The sequence below is a fragment of the Lepidochelys kempii genome, chromosome 9 (genome assembly GCF_965140285.1).
Source record: "Lepidochelys kempii isolate rLepKem1 chromosome 9, rLepKem1.hap1, whole genome shotgun sequence".
NCBI lineage: Eukaryota > Metazoa > Chordata > Testudines > Cheloniidae > Lepidochelys > Lepidochelys kempii.
In genome coordinates this window covers 47,881,373-47,899,461 of record NC_136388.1, presented here as the reverse complement: position 1 = coordinate 47,899,461, position 18,089 = coordinate 47,881,373, and the positions used below count along the sequence as shown (strand labels likewise).

Below are 18,089 nucleotides of genomic sequence, written 5' to 3'. Positions count from 1 at the left end.
ACTCAGTATCGTGCATATAAACATAATGTAAAAGGTGCAGGGGACATGATCCTGTATTTGAGAGTGTCCTGCTCTGCAACCACCCCTTCTTCCTGCCTAGCAGCAGAACTGAGGCAAAAGAGGAGTATGCACAGCTAAGCTCTTCATCTGCGTGCTAAGGATCCCACTTAAGTCAACACACACGCGCGCACAGTAAGGGAGTGGACTCGGAGTGGAGGTTTCACTCTCTGTAGAGGACTTGCACCTATTCTTCAGCCTTACTTGTGCCCACACATAGTGTCTGCTCACACTATCTACAGAATCTGTCAACCTTCACCTCTCTACAGTGCACTGAAGAAAGATTTGCAGGATCAAGACCTTTATGTTACCTCCATAGGTGAGGGATTTAGGGCAAATAGGTGTACCTTAGTACAAACCTCTATTACCAGCTCCTGATGATACCATGTTGTACCTCAAAAGAAAACTGCAACTCTTAAAAATAGCTTTCCAGCTTCTTCAAAGGCAAAATGAATGCCACTCGACAGGAGCTCTCCCCTTCTTCCTTTCCATCTTCCTCACTCCCTTCCTCTCTCTCTCCTCCCCTCCTGTCCTTCACCCTTTGCCTCCAAACTCATACTGATAAAGTTTTGGCATAAAAGTTTTAGGTGCTAGATGAGTATAATTTTTAGAGATGAAAACAGCATTGCAGTTTAAGGTGAGATGAGATGAATTGGTGGATATAATTTTGCTCAGTATTCTCTCTGCCTGGTAGCTCTGACATTGCTTCCCTGTTGTTCAGCTTAGGCAATCCTCACCACCCTCTTGCTTTTCCTCCTTACCTTTGTATCCATTGTTCTTCCAAGGTTTTCACTTCAGATTTTACTGATACTGGGGGTCCCTTGCGAGATAATACATTCACATTCAGAGGTTTGCTTCTGCTGTCTCGATTTTTGAGTGAAGCTATGACAGAAAAGAGGGACAATCTTTACATGTACTTCGGGTAACAACTGGTTTGAATTGAAGGAGGTGGGAGAAAGCAGGGACTTACACAGACTGGGCTGCATTTTGATTCCTAAGACTCAACTTTTCAAACAAGCAGGCTTGAGGTCCATATGCATACACTTGCCTGCAGATGATTACGCGTGCATTTACTCCAATTACATATGCAATCAAATGAGAAAATGAATGTAGACATACAAATGCATTTTTGTGCATGTAAGTGGACTTTTAACTGCTGAAACCTTGGCCCCCAGCAGCCAGTGACTTGATAGGGTTACCTGTGGACTTCTCTCGTGTGCTGGTATCTGTTTTGCCATGCCAGGACTTTAGTAGCTCTCTCCCTTCCAGGCACACAGTAAAAGAGTTCAGTTTATAGAAAGATAAATTAAGTAAACTTTCAGTAGGAGGAGGAGGAGCTTTACTTTTAATTGCTCCTCCTCTTTCCCTCAAAGGAGCCGGAGTGGCTTTTACAGCGAACGAAAGCTGTGGTAGAAATCCCAATCAAGTTCATGGCTCACTATAGCAATCACAGAAATGGAAGGGTGCATCTCACTTTTGGGGGCTGGATGTTTTCTATTAGATTTACTCTGCACTAAATCCTAACTCTGCTCCCACTTTAAATCAGTAGCAAAACTCTCACTCTTCAGTGAGTGCAGGTCCAGGCCCTAAATGAAGCATGTTTCAGAGATGCCCTCCTGGTTGATGCCACGGGGTCTCCATAAGGAATGGCTGAAGTCCAAGGTTTTGCTAACCTGTGGGACAGTTTCTGAGGGTTCACAAAACTAGCTTAAGTTCTCATACCTTTCTTTCCTCTCATTTAAATGCTCTTTCTCTGCCAGAGGAGCTTGGTTACAAAATCCAACCTCTTTTGCTAGCTAAAGGAAATCTTTCTCCACCCCCAAAACTAGACCCTTGTTTATGCTGGGTATAGTTTCCTTTAGGTTTGTTTTTCTCTCATTCCCATTCTCTGCTCTCACTTCTTGCTTTTCAATTTGGATTTTTCTTCCTGTTCTGTATTCCATCCCACTGTTTTCACTGGTTTTCTCTTCTTCTTTGTTCCAGAGTCTTTCCTTAGTGGAATGTGAACAGATTAACATTTGAGTCAAACTTTTGGACTCATGCTATTCAAACGGGTTTGAAGTTAAGACAAAAGAGCTCACCCATTCCTTGTTTCCAGGTACTTCAGCAAATGCTGTGAGAAGAGGTTCCTGTTATGAGACTAAGGCTTGTGTCAAAGCATACGCTGCCCTGTTGCTGTGAGAGAGAATAGCAGATCCGTCTTGGTGAGGGAGAAGTAGGAGAAACTATAGCTCAGGGCTGGGCTTGCTACAGTGATGCAGGGCAAAGAAGTATTGCTCCTAGTGAATCCTGCTGCGTTGCCTGGTGGAGAGAGACATTGCTCTGAATGACCCTCTTGAACTATTGCTGCAGATGTGCAAGAGAAAAGCCCCGTTCTAAGTGGATCCTACTGCAGCAATGGAATGACAGAGTGGGCATGCAGGAGAGAAGCAGTGCTCTGAGCAGATCAGACTGCACTGATGCTGTAGTGGACATGTAATGCAGCAGCATTGCTCTGAGCTGGTCCTTCTGCAGTGGTGCTGTGGCAAAACAGAAGAGATGCCATTCTATACACTGGTCCGGTGCAATGATGTTATGGGTGTGCAGGAGCAATGTCCTCCTCTGAGCTGGTTCTGCTGCAGCGTTGTGGTGGTGGGTAAGCAGGAGATGCAGAGAGAACTGCTCTGAGCTCGTTATGCTGCTGTGCTGACAGGGTGGAGGTGAGGTCTGCGTTGGATACAGACAGTCTGTCCAGGAACCTCACTGAGAACAGTAGCAGAATATTAAGCAGCAGCTCCTTGCTCTTGCACTGTCTGCTCATAAGCTGGCTTGGAGAAGGGAAGGAACTTTCCTTGAACACAGTCCGCAGGGCAAAATGAGCCCTTTCACTGATGGAGTCAGGTGAGCCCCTTGGCTGGGAAAGCAGAAGATCATAGAATCATATAATATTAGGGTTGGAAGAGACCTCAGGAGGTCATTTAGTCCAATCCCCTGCTCAAAGCAGGACCAACACCAACTAAATCATCCCAGCCAAGGCTTTTTCAAGCCAGGCCTTAAAAACCTCTAAGGATGGAGATTCCACCACTTCCCTAGGTAACCCATTCCAGTGCTTCACCCCCTCCTACTGAAATACTGTTTCCTAGTATCCAATCTAGATCTCTCCCACTGCAACTTGAGACCATTGCTTCTTGTTCTGTCATCTGCCATCACTAAGAACAGCCGAGCTCCATCCTCTTTGGAACCCCCCTTCAGGTAGTTGAAGGCTGCTATCAAATCCCCCCTCACTCTTCTCTTCTGCAGATTAAATAACCCCAGTTCCCTCAGCCTCTCCTCGTAAGTCATGTGCCCCAGCCCCCTAATCATTTTCATTGCCCTCCGTTGGACTCTCTCCAATTTGTCCACATCCCTTCTGTAGTGGTGGGCCCAAAACTGGACACAATACTCCAGGTGTGGCCTCACCAGTGCCAAATAGAGGTGAATAAACACTTCCCTCGATCTGCTGGCAATGCTCCTATTAATACAGCCCAATATGCCATTGACCTTCTTGGCAACAAAGGCACACTGCTGACTCATATCCAGCTTCTCGTCCACTGTAATCCCCAGGTCCTTTTTTGCAGAACTGCTGCTTAGCCAGTTGATCCCCAGCCTATAGCGGTACATGGGATTCTTCCTTCTTAAGTGCAGAACTCTGCACTTGTCCTTGTTGAACCTCATCAGATTTCTTTTGGCCCAATCCTCCAATTTGTCTAGGTCCCTCTGGACCCTATCCCTACCCTCCAGCATATCTACCTCTCCCCTCAGTTTAGTGTCATCTGCAAACTTGTTGAGGGTGCAATCTATCCCATCGTCCAGATCATTGATAAAGATGTTGAACAAAACCAGCCCCAGGACCAACCCCTGGGGCACTCCACTTGATACTGAATGCCCACTTTCTGGAGAGAATCTCCCAGGCCTCTGTTTGGGGGTGTGGGAAATGTCCGTTATGCTGACAGGAGAAGCATGGCTCATTTGCCGGGGATGGGGGAGTGTGCTCTTCAGCTGGATGACAGAGTAGAAAGCTTCTGTGGCCTGTCTCACACTCAGCCCATCTAGAATATAATGTATATGTTGGAGCACGTATCCCTGGCAACTCTGCCTTTCTGTTCTCTCTGTTGATTTCCCCAATGCTCTGTGCAGTTCTTCTTCTTTTGTACAGGTCTCGCTTTCTCCACTCCATCCTCGCTGTGTGCTCCTGCAAACTGGCTCCCTCCTTGCTTGCCGCATGGCTTTCCCTGCTTACACTATTTTTTCTCTCAGAGAGAGGCAGAACATAGGTTCCAAACCTGCTCAGGTTCTCTGCAATGAGAACGTGTTTAAAGAGTCGGCTATTTGGCAGTTCCAGTCTAACTACTAGTAATCTATTGGCACTAAAATTCCTGTTGTGGAAGATGGGCAAGGACTGGTCCTCAAACAAGAGTTCTGGAATCCCCCACTTTCTCTAGTGTTGATCTGCCAGGAGCTCCCTCCGCACTGGCCTGCTCCCTCTTTTCCCATCATTCCCAATTGCAGTGGAAAAAGGAAGAGAAGTGACTTCTGGGTCTGGTACTCACCTACAGCATGCCTAGCATTCATCCCCTCTCTGTTATTCCTCTCTTTCTGCCTGCTCCGTAGCCTCATGGACTGATAATACTTGGAATTTCTTTGAATGGCAATGTAGTGAGTCTGTGACTCACTGTCCTGGGTCACATGATCAGCACTCTCTGCCTTCTCCTCATCCTCAGAATTCACACCCGGCTGTGAGGCTGTCTGCTGAGAACTGCCCTTCTTGACACCACTGGCTGCTTTTCTGCAATGCCTTTCCACCTCTTCCAGTTCTTCTGTCTCCATGACAACAGATATGATTGTTTAGGAACAGAACGGCTTCAGACCTGTAACCTCCATAGACTTCATCAGATCTCTCTGCTTTAGAATCAGAAACAAAACAAAAAAAACAGAGAAAGTTCCACTTAATTCAGAAATCAGAGTGCGCCATCCATCTACAATGATACAGAATTTGCCACCTGCCTTGATTTTTTTGGTTCATTGTGATTATGGGGGCCATCCCACATCTTCCAAGCCTTATTGATGTGTCTTGAACATTAATTTGGACTAGCACATCATCATCCCATATGAAACAAACATCACAACAATGATGAGTTTGTTATTCAGAACAAATTATTTAAAAATGGGAACTCTACTGGGTAGTGTCATAGAATCATATAAATGTAGAACTGGAACGGACCTCAGTAGGTCATGTAGTCCAGTCCCCTGCACTGAGTCAAGACTAAGTATTAGTTAGACCAGAGGCTCTCAAACTGGGGGACGCACCCCCTTGGAGGGTCATGGAGTATATTCTGGGGTGTGTGTGAGAAGCTTTAGGGGAAACTTACTGTGCACATTCAGAGCTGGCCGGAGAGCAGCAGCTGCTGGCCAGGTGCCCAGCTCTGAAGGCAGTACTGCCGCCAGCAGCAGCGGAGAAGTAAGGGTGGCACGGTATTGCCCAGCCAGCAGCTGCTGCTCTCTGCTCTGCCTTCAGAGCTGGGTGGCCAGAGAGTGGTCGCTGTTGACTGGGTGCCTGGTGGGTAGGGAAGGGAGCATAAATAACTACAAACACAAAGAAGGGGGCAGGATCAAATAAGTTTGAGAACCACTGATCTAGCCCATCCCTGACAGGTGTCTGTCTAACCTGTTCTTAAAAACCTCCAATGACAGGGATTCCACAACCTCCCTAGGGAACTTGTTCTGGTGCTTAACTACCCTGATCGTTAGGAAATGTCTAGCGCGCATTAAAGCAGCCCCGGGCGCCCTAACTCATGATGCGTCCGCACTGGCAAGACACGTAGAGCGCCCGGACTCCGCTCCTGGTAATCTACCTCCATGAGAAGCATAACACTTGACACACCCTGGCTGGAGTGCTGCAGCACCAGTGTGGATGCCCTAGTCTATTAATGCCCTCTGATCGGCCTCCAGAGGTGTCCCACAATGCCTGTTCTAGTCACTCTGGTCATCACTTTGAACTCTACTGCCCTTCCCTGAGGTGACCAACCATCAGACCCGCCTTTTAAATTCTCTGGGAATTTTGAAAATCCCCTTCCTGTTTGCTCAGCCAGGCGTGGAGAGCTCTCAGCGAATCTTTCCAGGTGACCATGCCTCCACGTGCCAGGCGATCCCCACTATGGAGCAATGGCGAGGTGCTAGACCTCATCAGTGTTTGGGAGGAGGAAGCTGTCCAGTCCCAGCTGTGCTCCAGCCATAGGAATTACAGTACCTTCGGGCAGATATCAAGGGACATGATGGAAAGGGGCCATGACTGGGATGCACTACAGTGCCGGAGTAAAGTGAAGGAGCTGCAGAATGCCTACCGCAAAGCCCGTGAGGCAAACCGCCACTCCGGCGCTTCCCCCATGAGCTGCCGATTCCACAAAGAGCTGGATGCAATACTTGGGGGCAACCCCACCTCCACTCCGAGTACCACCATGGACACTTCAGAGCCCAGTTCAACAAGGCAGAAGGAGGAGGAAAGCAGTAGAGAGGGTGCTGAGGAGGAGGGGGACAGCCGGGTATCCCTAGATGCATGCAGCCAGAAGCTGATTTCAAGCCAGGAGGAAGGTAGCCAGTTGCAGCGGATGGTGCTTGGGGAAGAACACCAGAGGAGGGGCCCAGTAAGCAGCTTTTATTTTGGGAAGGAAGTTGTTCAGTGTGGGCTCTTGGGGCAAGCAGGGTTAGGGCTGCATGCATGCCTAGATGCGGACTATCTCACATCACGGTAATCGGCCTCAGTGATCTCTTCAAAGGTCTCATGCAGAAGCTAGGCAATCCGCTTGTACAGGTTCCTTGGCAGAGCTACTGTGCTCCTTGTCCCAGTAAGGCTAACATGTCTGCGCCACTGTGCCATGAGGGGCGGGGGGACCATTGCTGCACACAGGCAAGCTGCATGTGGGCCAGGGCAGAAGCCACATTGCAGTAGAAGACCCTCCCTTGCTTCCCAGGTCACCCTCAGCAGCGAGATATCTTCCAGGACAAACTCCTGTGGAAAATGTGGGGACAGTGTTCAGTATAGGGGCCCCCTGCTACTGTTGGCTCTCCGCCAAGGCACAGAACCCCAGAGGACAATACGGCTGTGAAACAATCAGTTATGTTTGACCCTATGCTTACTCACCATTTTGGGGCTCCTGTGGGTTATGTGTGCTCGTTTTGGAATGGGCAATTTCTTCTACTGTGTACACTGTGCTTGTCTTTAAGTACGGGGGAATCATTGCTCTGTCTGGTGTAAACAATGCTGCCTCTGGTAAGTGTTGCATTTTGGCTTTATAGATGCAACCTTGAGATCCCAGCCATCCTTGTTATTAATGGCTGAAAGACTCCAAAGAATCAGTAAGCATCCACAAAGAAGCAAAGAGGACATGCTGCATGAGGTCATGCACCAGACCCTTAATGAAAATCAAAAAGTGCAGGAGTGGCTGGAGAGTGAAAGGAGGGTCTGCCAGCAGAATGTGGATGGCTGGCACCAAAGCACAGAGCAGCTGCTAAGCATCATGGAGTGCCAAGCAGACTCGATACAGGCGCTCGTAGCAATGCAGGCGCAGCACCTCCATGCCCACCCCTGCTTGCAGCCCGTGTCCCAAAACTCTTTTCCTTGTGCCCCCATGTCACCGCCAACCCACTTTCCCCAACATCTGGGTTCTTATTGCCACCAGTTGCCTCCAACACTTGTAGCTTCACCACCCAGCCCTGCAAACTACGACCCTTACTCACTGCACTCAACCCCCATCACCATGCATTTTAGCCAGTCTGAAGTGCAGCACTCATTGCATGGCACTCCAGACAGGAAGGCTGAGTATGATAACAGGACATACTCAAATCTGTGATTGTCCCATTCCCCACCCCACCCCACCCACTTCCCTCATCCCACACTGCACAGATGTCTCATGCCCTTTCTGTTTCCCAAGCAGTTCTGTTTCTTTTCAATAAATGAATTTTTTGGCTTTGAAAACATTCTTTATTATTGCATTAAGTAAAAGATACCATAGCCCAAGAAAGCAACAGGCACTGCAAGTCAGTGCATCATATGTAGCAAACAGAGATTCCTACTAACATTGGAACCACTGCACTTCACTCCCGTGCAGGGCACCAAACATTAGTGGTGGCTTTCAGCCTCAAATTGGTCCCTCAAGGCATCCCTAATCCTTGCAGCCCCATGCGGGGCCCCTCTAATAGCTCTGCTCTCTGGCTGTTCAAATTCAGCCTCCAGCTGTTGAACCTCCAAGGTCCATGCCTAAGTGGATCTTTCACCCTTTCCTTCACAAATGTTATGGAGGGTACAGCACGCGGATATAACCGTGGGGATGTTGTCATCAGCCAGGTCCAGCTTCCCATACAGAGAGCGCCAGCAGCCCTTTAAACGGTCAAAAGCACACTCCACAGTCATTCTGCACCGACTCAGCCTGTTGAACTGGTCTTTGCTGCTGTCAAGGCTCCCTGTGTAGGGTTTCATGATCCACAGCATTAAGGGTAAGCGGTGTCTCTAAGGATCACAATGAGCATTTCGACTTCCCCTACCATGATCTTCTGGTCTGGGAAAAAAGTCCCAGCTTGCAGCTTCCTGAACAGGTCAGTGTTCCGAAAGATGCATGCATCATGCACCTTTCCGGGCCAGCCTGCGTTAATGTCAATGAAATGCCCACAGTGATCCACAAGCGCCGGAAGAACCATAGAGAAATACCCCTTCCGATTAACGTATTCGGAGGCTAGGTGGGCTGGTGTCAGAATTGGAATATGCGTGCCATCTATCACCCCTCCGCAGTTAGGGAAACCCATTTGTGCAAAGCCAGCCACAATGTCATGCACGTTACCCAGAGTCACGATTCTTCTGAGCAGGATGCGATTAATGGCCCTGCAAACTTGCATCAACACGATTCCAACGGTCGACTTTCCCACTCCAAACTAGTTAGCAATCGATCGGTAGCTGTCTGGAGTTGCCACTTTCCAGATTGCAATAGCCACCTGCTTCTCACTGGCAGGGCAGCTCTCAATCTTGTGTCCTTGCGCCGCAGGGTTGGGGCGAGCTCCTCACACAGTCCCAGGAAAGTGGCTTTTCTCATCTGAAAGTTCTGCTGCCACTGCTTGTCATCCCAGATTTGCATGACGATGTGATCCCACCACTCACTGCTTGTTTCCCGAGCCCAAAAGCGGCGCTCCACAATGGTGAGCATGTCCGTGAATGCCACAAGCAAACTCATGTCATATGCGTTATGTGAGTCGACATCATCGTCGGACTCCTCACTATCAGTTTGTAGCTTAAGGAGTAACTCAATTGCAATTCATGACGTGCTGGCAAGACCCATCAGCATAGTCCTCAGCAGTTCAGAATCCATTCCCGCAGACCAAAAGAGAAGACAGAGTGTGCAGGACAAAAAACATTGAAAGATGTCACCAAATGTGGTGGGAAGCATAGGGATTGCTGGGATGCGAACTGATGCATCACGGGACATTGGGGCAGGACCCAGAATGCCCTGCACTCCCCACCCCTTCCCACAAGCCACAGCGCCAGAATGGGAAGAGGTGCTCTGTGGGATAGCTGCCCATAATGCACCGCTCCCAATGCCGTTGCAAGTACCACAAATGTGGCCACGCCAGTGCGCTTGCAGCTGACAGTGTGAACACACTGCAGCGCTTTCCCTGCTGCGGTCTCTGAGGGCTGGTTTAACTCACAGCACTCCACATCTGCAGGTGTAGCCATGCCCTAAGTCTCCCTTGCTGTAATTTAAGCCCATTACTTCTTGTCCTGTCCTTGGTGGTTAAGGAGAAAAATTTATCACCCTCCTCTTTATAATAACTGTTTACCTCTCTATAGGGTTCCTTTAATGTAAGAAATTGACCCCTTTCTTGTGTCCTGTGAGACATGTTATTTCCCAATCACTTACTCACAACACATACCTTCCTGTGATGCAGACACGCGCAGAGTCCCTAACTACTTGTGTTGAGGAGAAATTACTAGCCAGGCTTATTTGACAACTGGGATTGCAAATGCAATATGATTTTATTTCCCAAAGGCTTCCTTATATGCTCCTTTAGTGAAACATGAGCATTCTGCCACAGAGGACCCTGGCAACCCTTGTGCTATGGTATTTGTATATGGACATGACAGTATTCTGAAGCACCTCAAGCAGACCAGCCTCTCCAGCAGCCAAACACCTGGTACTATCTAGGGATTGCCCAGGATGACTGTCAAGTCATGGAGCATCACATGGATAAGTCATGGAGCATCACAGGTAGTTCTTACCCCTCATCACTCTGATAATTTGCTGGGCCACAGAAATGGGGCGCAACCCCTACTCTTGCAAAAGGTGCCTTGGGCTCTGTAACTCTTAGGAGGCTGGCTGATCCTGAACAGCTTTTAAGCCTTCTGCTCTAGATGATTCCTATGGGTTTCAGGAGTGCTTTGCTGGAGAGGAGGAAGGGCTATGGATTATTTGGGAGTGTGACGCTGTATGATTGAACTATGACCATGTATATCAATGTTGCTACCACTGTTATACAATTGCAACAAATCTTATACAAAGTATCAGAGTAACAGCCGTGTTAGTCTGTATTCGCAAAAAGAAAAGGAGTACTTGTGGCACCTTAGAGACTAACCAATTTATTTGAGCATGAGCTTTCATGAGCTAGTGAGCTGTGAGAGGGGGAGAGGGTATACCACATGGGAGAGGGTATTCAAGACCCTGGAAACATCTCCATTTTGTCTTCATATCCTGCTTCATTTCTCTGGACTAGATTCTAACAAGGAAGCTATCAACAAGGACTGATGACCCCCAAGCTGTTTGGGTAATTTCCAGAGAGACATTTGCAAACCAGCAGTTTATTCCATCACTGCTACATACCTTGCTGTGATTGTATGTATATAATCAATTAACCATTTAAACTCTTTTCTGCTTCTTTCCTCTTAAAAATAAACCTTTAGATTTTAGCTACTAAAGGATTGACAATAGGCTGATTATTGGGTAAGATCTGAGTTATATAGTGACCTGGCTATGTGGCTGATCTTTTGAGATCAGAAGAACCCTTTGTTTGATTAAATTCATTTTCAGCACCACTCATCATCAAGTCTAGAGTCTGCGTGGTGAGCCAAGGGCTGGAATGCCTAAGGAGACTGCATTTTTTACTTCTGGTTAACCAGTGTGATGAGACAGAAGTTTACTTTTGTTGCTGGCTCAGTATATCTAATGGCAGAATAACCATCAGTTTGGGGTGAGTCTGTCCTATTTCTCAGCAGTTTGTCCTGAATCTGGCATCCTCAGCTGTGACCCACTGAGGCACGGTGACAGGAGGAGAGGCCGGGTCAGCTCTTCCATTTTCCCCAGCAAAAATTGGGTCAAGATTGAGTGGACTGTTTAACTGTTCAGTGTTGTGTCCCTGTCTCTCTAAATCCTCCTTACTGCTGACAGGGGCTCTCTAAGCACATGCAATTTTCTGTGGCCCAGTGGAGCTAATAAGGATATTAGGAAGAGCTGTTCCCTTTATGAGCTGCTGCCAAGGGAAAGAGACAGGTGGCATAACTGTGGGCTTACTCAGAAATAGGCACAACAACTTGTGACCCCAAAAGGTCAGGTTAAGTTCTGTACCACTGAACTATAAATACTTAACAGCTGGCTTCTGGGACAGTTCTCGCAGGGGTTTGTTAGTGTGTGCAGGTGAGAAGGTTCACTTTTGCTCTCTTACTGTGAGCCATAAGGTTTGGATCAGGAGCAGAAAAAGTGTTCAGCCCATTACAGATATACGGGCCAGTGACAAAGTTTGATTCTGATCCAAACTTCCCTGAAGTTCAGGGGCATTTGGAGCTGGGATGTGGTTTGGACTGTTCTCGGGTGTTAACATTTAAATAGAAAATGTATTGAGGATAAATATGTTGATTATTATGTTAATTTGGGGGTATTTAAATGACTCTGAGGTAAAGAGACTCACTGAGTATGACTTTCCATGGCTCAGTAGAACGAAATAGGAGGAAGAGCTGCTGTCAAGGGGGAGAGCACAAAGAAGGGAGATGCTATAACTGCCCCCTTTTCCCATGTTTCCTCCCCAAACCAGTACAGAGGGCTTGATCTTGCATTATTAAAGTTACTGGAAGTTTTTTTTCATTGACTTGAATGGGAGACGGATCAAGCTTAGCCTGCTCTCACAACCGTGCTCTCCAAACTGCCACCCACTCCTCATTCGCATCTCCCCCTGAAGGGTTAATGTCTAGCTATTCCACCTGGAAGCAGGCGGGGCACACCCTGACTGTTTCCTAGGAGCAATGCACACATTGCTCTATCCAAGGACAAGGGCTAGATATGAACCCTGAGAACTTGATTGTTTGGACAGCAACTGTGGGAGGTTTCTTTAGCCTGGGCTCAAGGCCTGAGAACCAGGATTGTAGTAGATAGAGGATGGTAACTAAGCATATGAATCAACGTCATACATTCCTTTGTGTAGCAGTGTGTAATGCTTAGGGGGAGAAATATAATAAAAGGAGAAGGTGGAAGGCAGGGGGGGCAGAACAGCCCATCTCCGCTGACCAGCCTGTTTGCTTGCATAAAGCTGTGTTCTGTCTCATCACTGAACCGCAACATCCCCCCATCGACTTGCTTTTGCCACGATGTCCCACAAGTAAGTGAGTAACAATATCATTTAAACCAAAATCCCTCTGTGCTTTGCCCTTTGTCTCTCCTGCCTAGATTGTGAGCACCTTGGGGCAGAGAATCTCTCATGTCCTATACCGGTGCTGAAATCATTGTCAGTGTGTAACAAATGATAACTGGATTGTTTCTTCATAAACAATGGGTTGAGGTCTTCAGAGGAGTCATTAGCCACAGTGGGATAATTTCCACTGCATCCAAGTCTCCAGAGGAAACACTTACAGAACTGAGGCCTTCGTGTGTGTGATTTCTCATTCCTTTCAGTTACCTGCCGAATGACTGTGAAAGCACACAAATGTCCTTCTTGAGCTTAAAGAAAGAAGCCTTGTACAGAATGAGATGTTGCATGACAAGGTGAATCTTACTGACATAGATTGTTCAAAGATGCAGCTACGTTCTTATTAAACGTGTGTGATGTTGGAAAAAAGAAACAAAATGATTAATGTTATTTCTGCAAGAGGCACTCTTTCCCCCCTCCCCCTCCATGGAAGTTAATGGTGTCCAGACTGAACAGATGAGTCACTGATAGGCTAACAGCCGCCCTTACCCACCAATGGTGTCTGAACAGAAATAAGCACAGTGGAGGAGAGTAGGATTTTCATGATTGGGGAAAATTTAACCATCTGGATAGCTGTAACCATTAGAACATAAGTATGGCCATACTGGGTCAGACCAATGGTCCATCTAGCACAATATCCTATCTTCTGACAGTGGTTGGTGCCCACTGATCCATCTACTATCATCCATTCCCAGCTTCTGGCAGCCAGAGGTTTAGGGCCCCCCAAAACATGGGGTTTTGTCTCTGACTGTCTTGGCTAATAGTCACTGATGGACTTGTCCTCCATGAACTTATCTAATTATTTTTAACCTATTTATACTTTTGGCCTTCACAACATCCCCTGGCAACGAGTTCCACCGATTGACTGTGCGTTGTATGAAGAAGTACTTCCTTATGCTTGTTTTAAACCTGCTGCCTATTTTTTCCATTTTTTGATCCCTGGTTTTTGTGTTTTATGTGAAAGGGTAAATCACCGTTCCTTATGCATTTTCTCCATGTCATTCATGGTTTTATTGACCTCAATTGTATCCCCCCTTAGTTGTCTCTCTTCCAGGCTGAACAGTCCCAGTCTCTTTAATCTCTCCTCATATGGAAGCTGGTCCAGACCTGTCATCATTTCTGTGGCCTTTCTCCGTACCTTTTCCAATTCAGTATATCTTTTTTGAGATGGGGTGACAGGATTGTATGCTATGTTGAGGTATGCGTGTATCATGGATTTATATAGTTGCGTTATGATGTTTTCTGTCTTATTTATCCTTTTCTTAATGGATCCTAACATTCTGTTACCTTTTTTGACTGCTGCTGCATACTGAGCAGATGTTTTTGGAGAACTATCCACAATGAATCTAAGATCTCTTTCTTGAGTGGTAACAGCTAATTTAAACCTCATCACTTTGTATGTATAGTTGGTATTATGTTTTCCAATATGCATTACTTTGCATTTATCAATATTCCATTTAATCTGCCATTTTGTTGCCCAGTCACCCAGTTTTGTGAGATCCCTTTGTAAATCTTCACAGTCAGTTTTGGACTTAAGTATCTTGAGTAATTTTGTATCATCTGCAAACTTTGTGACCTCACTGCTTACCCGCTTTTCCAGATCGTTTATGAATATGTTGAACAGCAGTGATCCCAGTACAGATCCTTGGGGGACACCCTATTTACCTCTCTGCACTGTGAAAACTGACCATTTATTCCTACCCTTTTTTTTCTATCTTTTAACCAGTTACTGGTCCATGAAAGGACCTTCCCTCTTATCTCATAAGTGCCTACTTTGCTTAAGAGCCTTTGGTGAAGGACCTTGTAAAAGACTTTTTGAAAGTCCAAGTACATTATATCCCCTGGATTCCCCCTTGTCCACATGTTTGTTAATACCCTCAGAAAATTCTAGTAGAGTTTTGTAACAGTCTCCTGAGATGAGTTCAAGAAGGGCCATTAAATATGGAGGTGATACTTTCAATTCCCATGTAGATATTCTAACCCAAAGAGCATTAACAGATGTTATTTGCTGGAGTATAAACAGTGTGTACTCAATTTGCAACAATATTTTCCTCATTTGATAAAGAGGAATAGCTTAAATAATATGTTTAAACATGGTATTGGCTTGCCATCCAACAACCTTATTGCTAGTAGAGCAGTCAAGCTAATGCTGTGAACCAAGGCAAACTCTGAATGTCTCCAGCGAATTCAAGAATTTGTCTTAGACTCTGGTGATTCATCCCTGAAAAGCAATATATTAAGGGTCTGTTCTTAAGATCCATTACCCACCCAACTATGGACCATACTGAAATTGGGTGCCAGTCCAAATCACTACCTAGGTGCATTGTCACTGAAATACTTGGCAGGTTTCAGAGGGGTAGCTGTGTTAGTCTGTATCAGCAAAAACAACGAAGAAACAGAAACACTTAACCCAGGAACCAATCCCAGCAACAAACCTCATTGCGAACTCTGTCCACATATCTATTCAAGGGACACCATCATAGGACCTAACCACATCAGCCACACCATTAGGGACTAGTTCACCTGCATATCTACCAATGTGCTATATGCCATCATGTGCCAGTGATGCCCCTCTGCCATGTACATTGGCCAAACTGGACAGTCTCTACGCAAAAGAATAGATGGACACAAATCAGACATCGAGAATTGTAACATTCAAAAACCAGTAGGAGAGCACTTCAATCTCCTTGGACACTCAATAACAGATTTAAAAGTGGCCATTCTTCAACAAAAAAACTTCAAAAACAGACTTCAATGAGAAACTGCAAAGCTGGAATTAATTTGCAAACTTGACACCATCAAATTAGGCCTGAATAAAGACTGAGAGTGGATGGGTCACTACAAAAAGTAATTTTCCCTCTGTTGATACTCACATCTTCTTGTCAACTGTTGGGAATGGGCCACATCCACCCTGATTGAATTGGCCTTGTTAGGGTGACCAGATACCAACTGTGAAAAAACGGGATGGGGTGGGAGGTAATAGGCGCCTATATAAGAAAAAGTCCCCAAAAATGGGACTGTCCCTATAAAAACAGGACATCTGGTCACCCTAGGCCTCATTAGCACTGACCACTTGGTAAGGCAACTCCCATCTTTTCATGTGCTGTATATTTATACCTGCCTACTGTATTTTTCACTCCATGCATCTGATGAAGTGGGTTCTAGCCCATGAAAGCTTATGCCCAAATAAATGTGTTATTCTCTAAGGTGCCACAAGGACTCCTTGTTGTTTTTGCTGAAATACTTGAGTTTATCTTATAGACAGATATGCTGGTTTACAGGCCCAAATGGCAAGCTCTGGGAGAATAGGAGGATATTTAAAAAAAAAAAAAAAAAAAAGGCAGAGCAAATAAAGATGATGATGCCAAAAGCTGCTTGTAAAGCAGTACTAAAGATTTTCCTTGTGACTCGAGAGAAAATTTAGAGCGTGAAGAATTTGCTTGAGCAGAAGCTTAATTCTGTGATGGAGATGCTGTTGTACGAGAGTTGGCTGAACTTGGTGTGTTAGACAGAGCTCCAGAAACTTGTCGTAACCTTAAAAATTGCTAAGATTCCTGGAAGAAAAGTCAGTCGTATGGATGTGTGTGGGAAGGAGGAAGCTGCGGTTGCTTCTAAAGGAATGGAACTGTTTATATTTGAAAGCCAGGACCCTCTGTGGTGGTGAATGTGATTAACAGCTAGTACTCAGTGCACAATGGGAGCAGACTGTGGGGCTGCATGATCAGACTCGTTATGGGAATTGGATTTGTTCCAAGCATAGTACTTTTTTATCTGCTACATCAAGCCAAAGATGTTGAAGCTATATACAAGAAATAAGCATAATACCAGCATCAGGACATGAAACGTGAAACTGCAGCTGGCCTGAGCAGTTTTTGTGTATATTTTCAATCGAAATAGTTTGCGTGGACTTTTTGATCCTCAAACCTGAGGCAGCAGGAGTATTTCAGTGATGGTGGATCACTTCACCCCGTTTGCTCAGGCATTTGTGTTATCCCATGAACAATCAGTCATCTTAGGTAGTGGCAGCTACATTATAAGGGGATTTTACTTTTATATTCTACCGCTGGTGATAACAATGGTGGGGAGCAGGTGGGAGTGCTAGTGTAAACCAAGTGCTGGTAGCTGCCAGCCTTTTCACTGCTGTAGTGTGTGTCTAGACCTGTTGTGAATGAATTCACCAGTTGGCCACAATCTCCTGGGGAAATTCTAACTCCCTCCTTCCTTTGATACTCTTGCAAATCACACAGCATGTTTCAGTGTCTGTAGATGGTGAGGATCTTGCCTCTGTCTCTCACCCAAAAGATGTCACCTCTAAGACTACGGTCCCTCTGGCCTAACACCATGCTGGACCATTAGTTTAGTACTGACATTTGGGAAAGAGTGCCCCCCTCCCCCCGCCGTAACCACCAACACCACTTTCTGCAGGGACTCTGTTTTGTTAGATTTCAGAGTAATAGCCGTGTTAGTCTGTATTCACAAAAAGAAAAGGAGTACTTGTGGCACCTTAGAGACTAACCAATTTATTTGAGCATAAGCTTTCGTGAGCTTATTGGAATAAATTACCTAGGGCCATAGTTAATTCTCTGTCACTTGAAGCCTTTAAATCAAGACTGAACGTCTTTCTAAAAGAAATGGTGTGCTCAATTAGAAGTGGTGGGTTTAATGCACAAATTACTGGGTGAGGCTCTGTGGCCTTTGTTATGCCATGGGTCAGACTAGATGATCATTATGGTCCCTTCTGGCCTTAAAAATCTATTAATTTGCTTTTAAAAAGTATTAGCCTCTTAAAAGTGGCCTCATCTGGAAGGTTTTACCCATCTGAAAGCAATGAGTTCTCATGTTCTATCTGAAAATGTAAAACACCAACATAAAAACCATGCCTTGTGCATTTCTGTCATTCTAAAAATAAACAAAATAAACCAGATGAGGCCATTGTTCGGACAATATTTTGACCTAACAACCTTTCAGAGAGTGTGTGGCTTTTTTTTTTATAGCATGATCTGAATACACAAACAAATGCATGTTTGCTAGACCCTCTCAGCTTCTTTGTTAATGGTTTCAATTATTTTGTAACTCTGGTACTTGCACCTGAAAACAAGCCTCACCCCTTCTTTACAGCCTTCATTTAGTAAACATTGATTTCCTCCCTCGTGTTTCACAGAATTGAAGCTAATACAGCTCATGCTGTAAACTGTCTGCTTAATATGCACCCTAAGACTGCTTGGCAAATATGGGTCAAAATCCAGCTGCAGCCCTCACTCATTCAGCTGTAGCTGTTACTCAGATGGGCCCCGATCCTTTAA

General features: G+C 45.8%; 1 protein-coding gene across 1 annotated transcript in view; it reads right to left on the bottom strand.

The window, feature by feature from the left end:
- NGEF (neuronal guanine nucleotide exchange factor) overlaps positions 1-18,089 on the bottom strand; it is a 106,903-nt gene that overhangs the window by 73,614 nt on the left and 15,200 nt on the right. The window contains exons 2-3 of the mRNA XM_073360196.2: positions 4,626-4,977; positions 819-939 (exon numbers count right to left, since the gene is read on the bottom strand). Of these exons, the coding sequence (XP_073216297.1) occupies positions 819-939; positions 4,626-4,902 (398 nt within the window). The 5' untranslated portion in view covers positions 4,903-4,977. The remainder of the gene's footprint in view (positions 1-818; positions 940-4,625; positions 4,978-18,089) is intronic.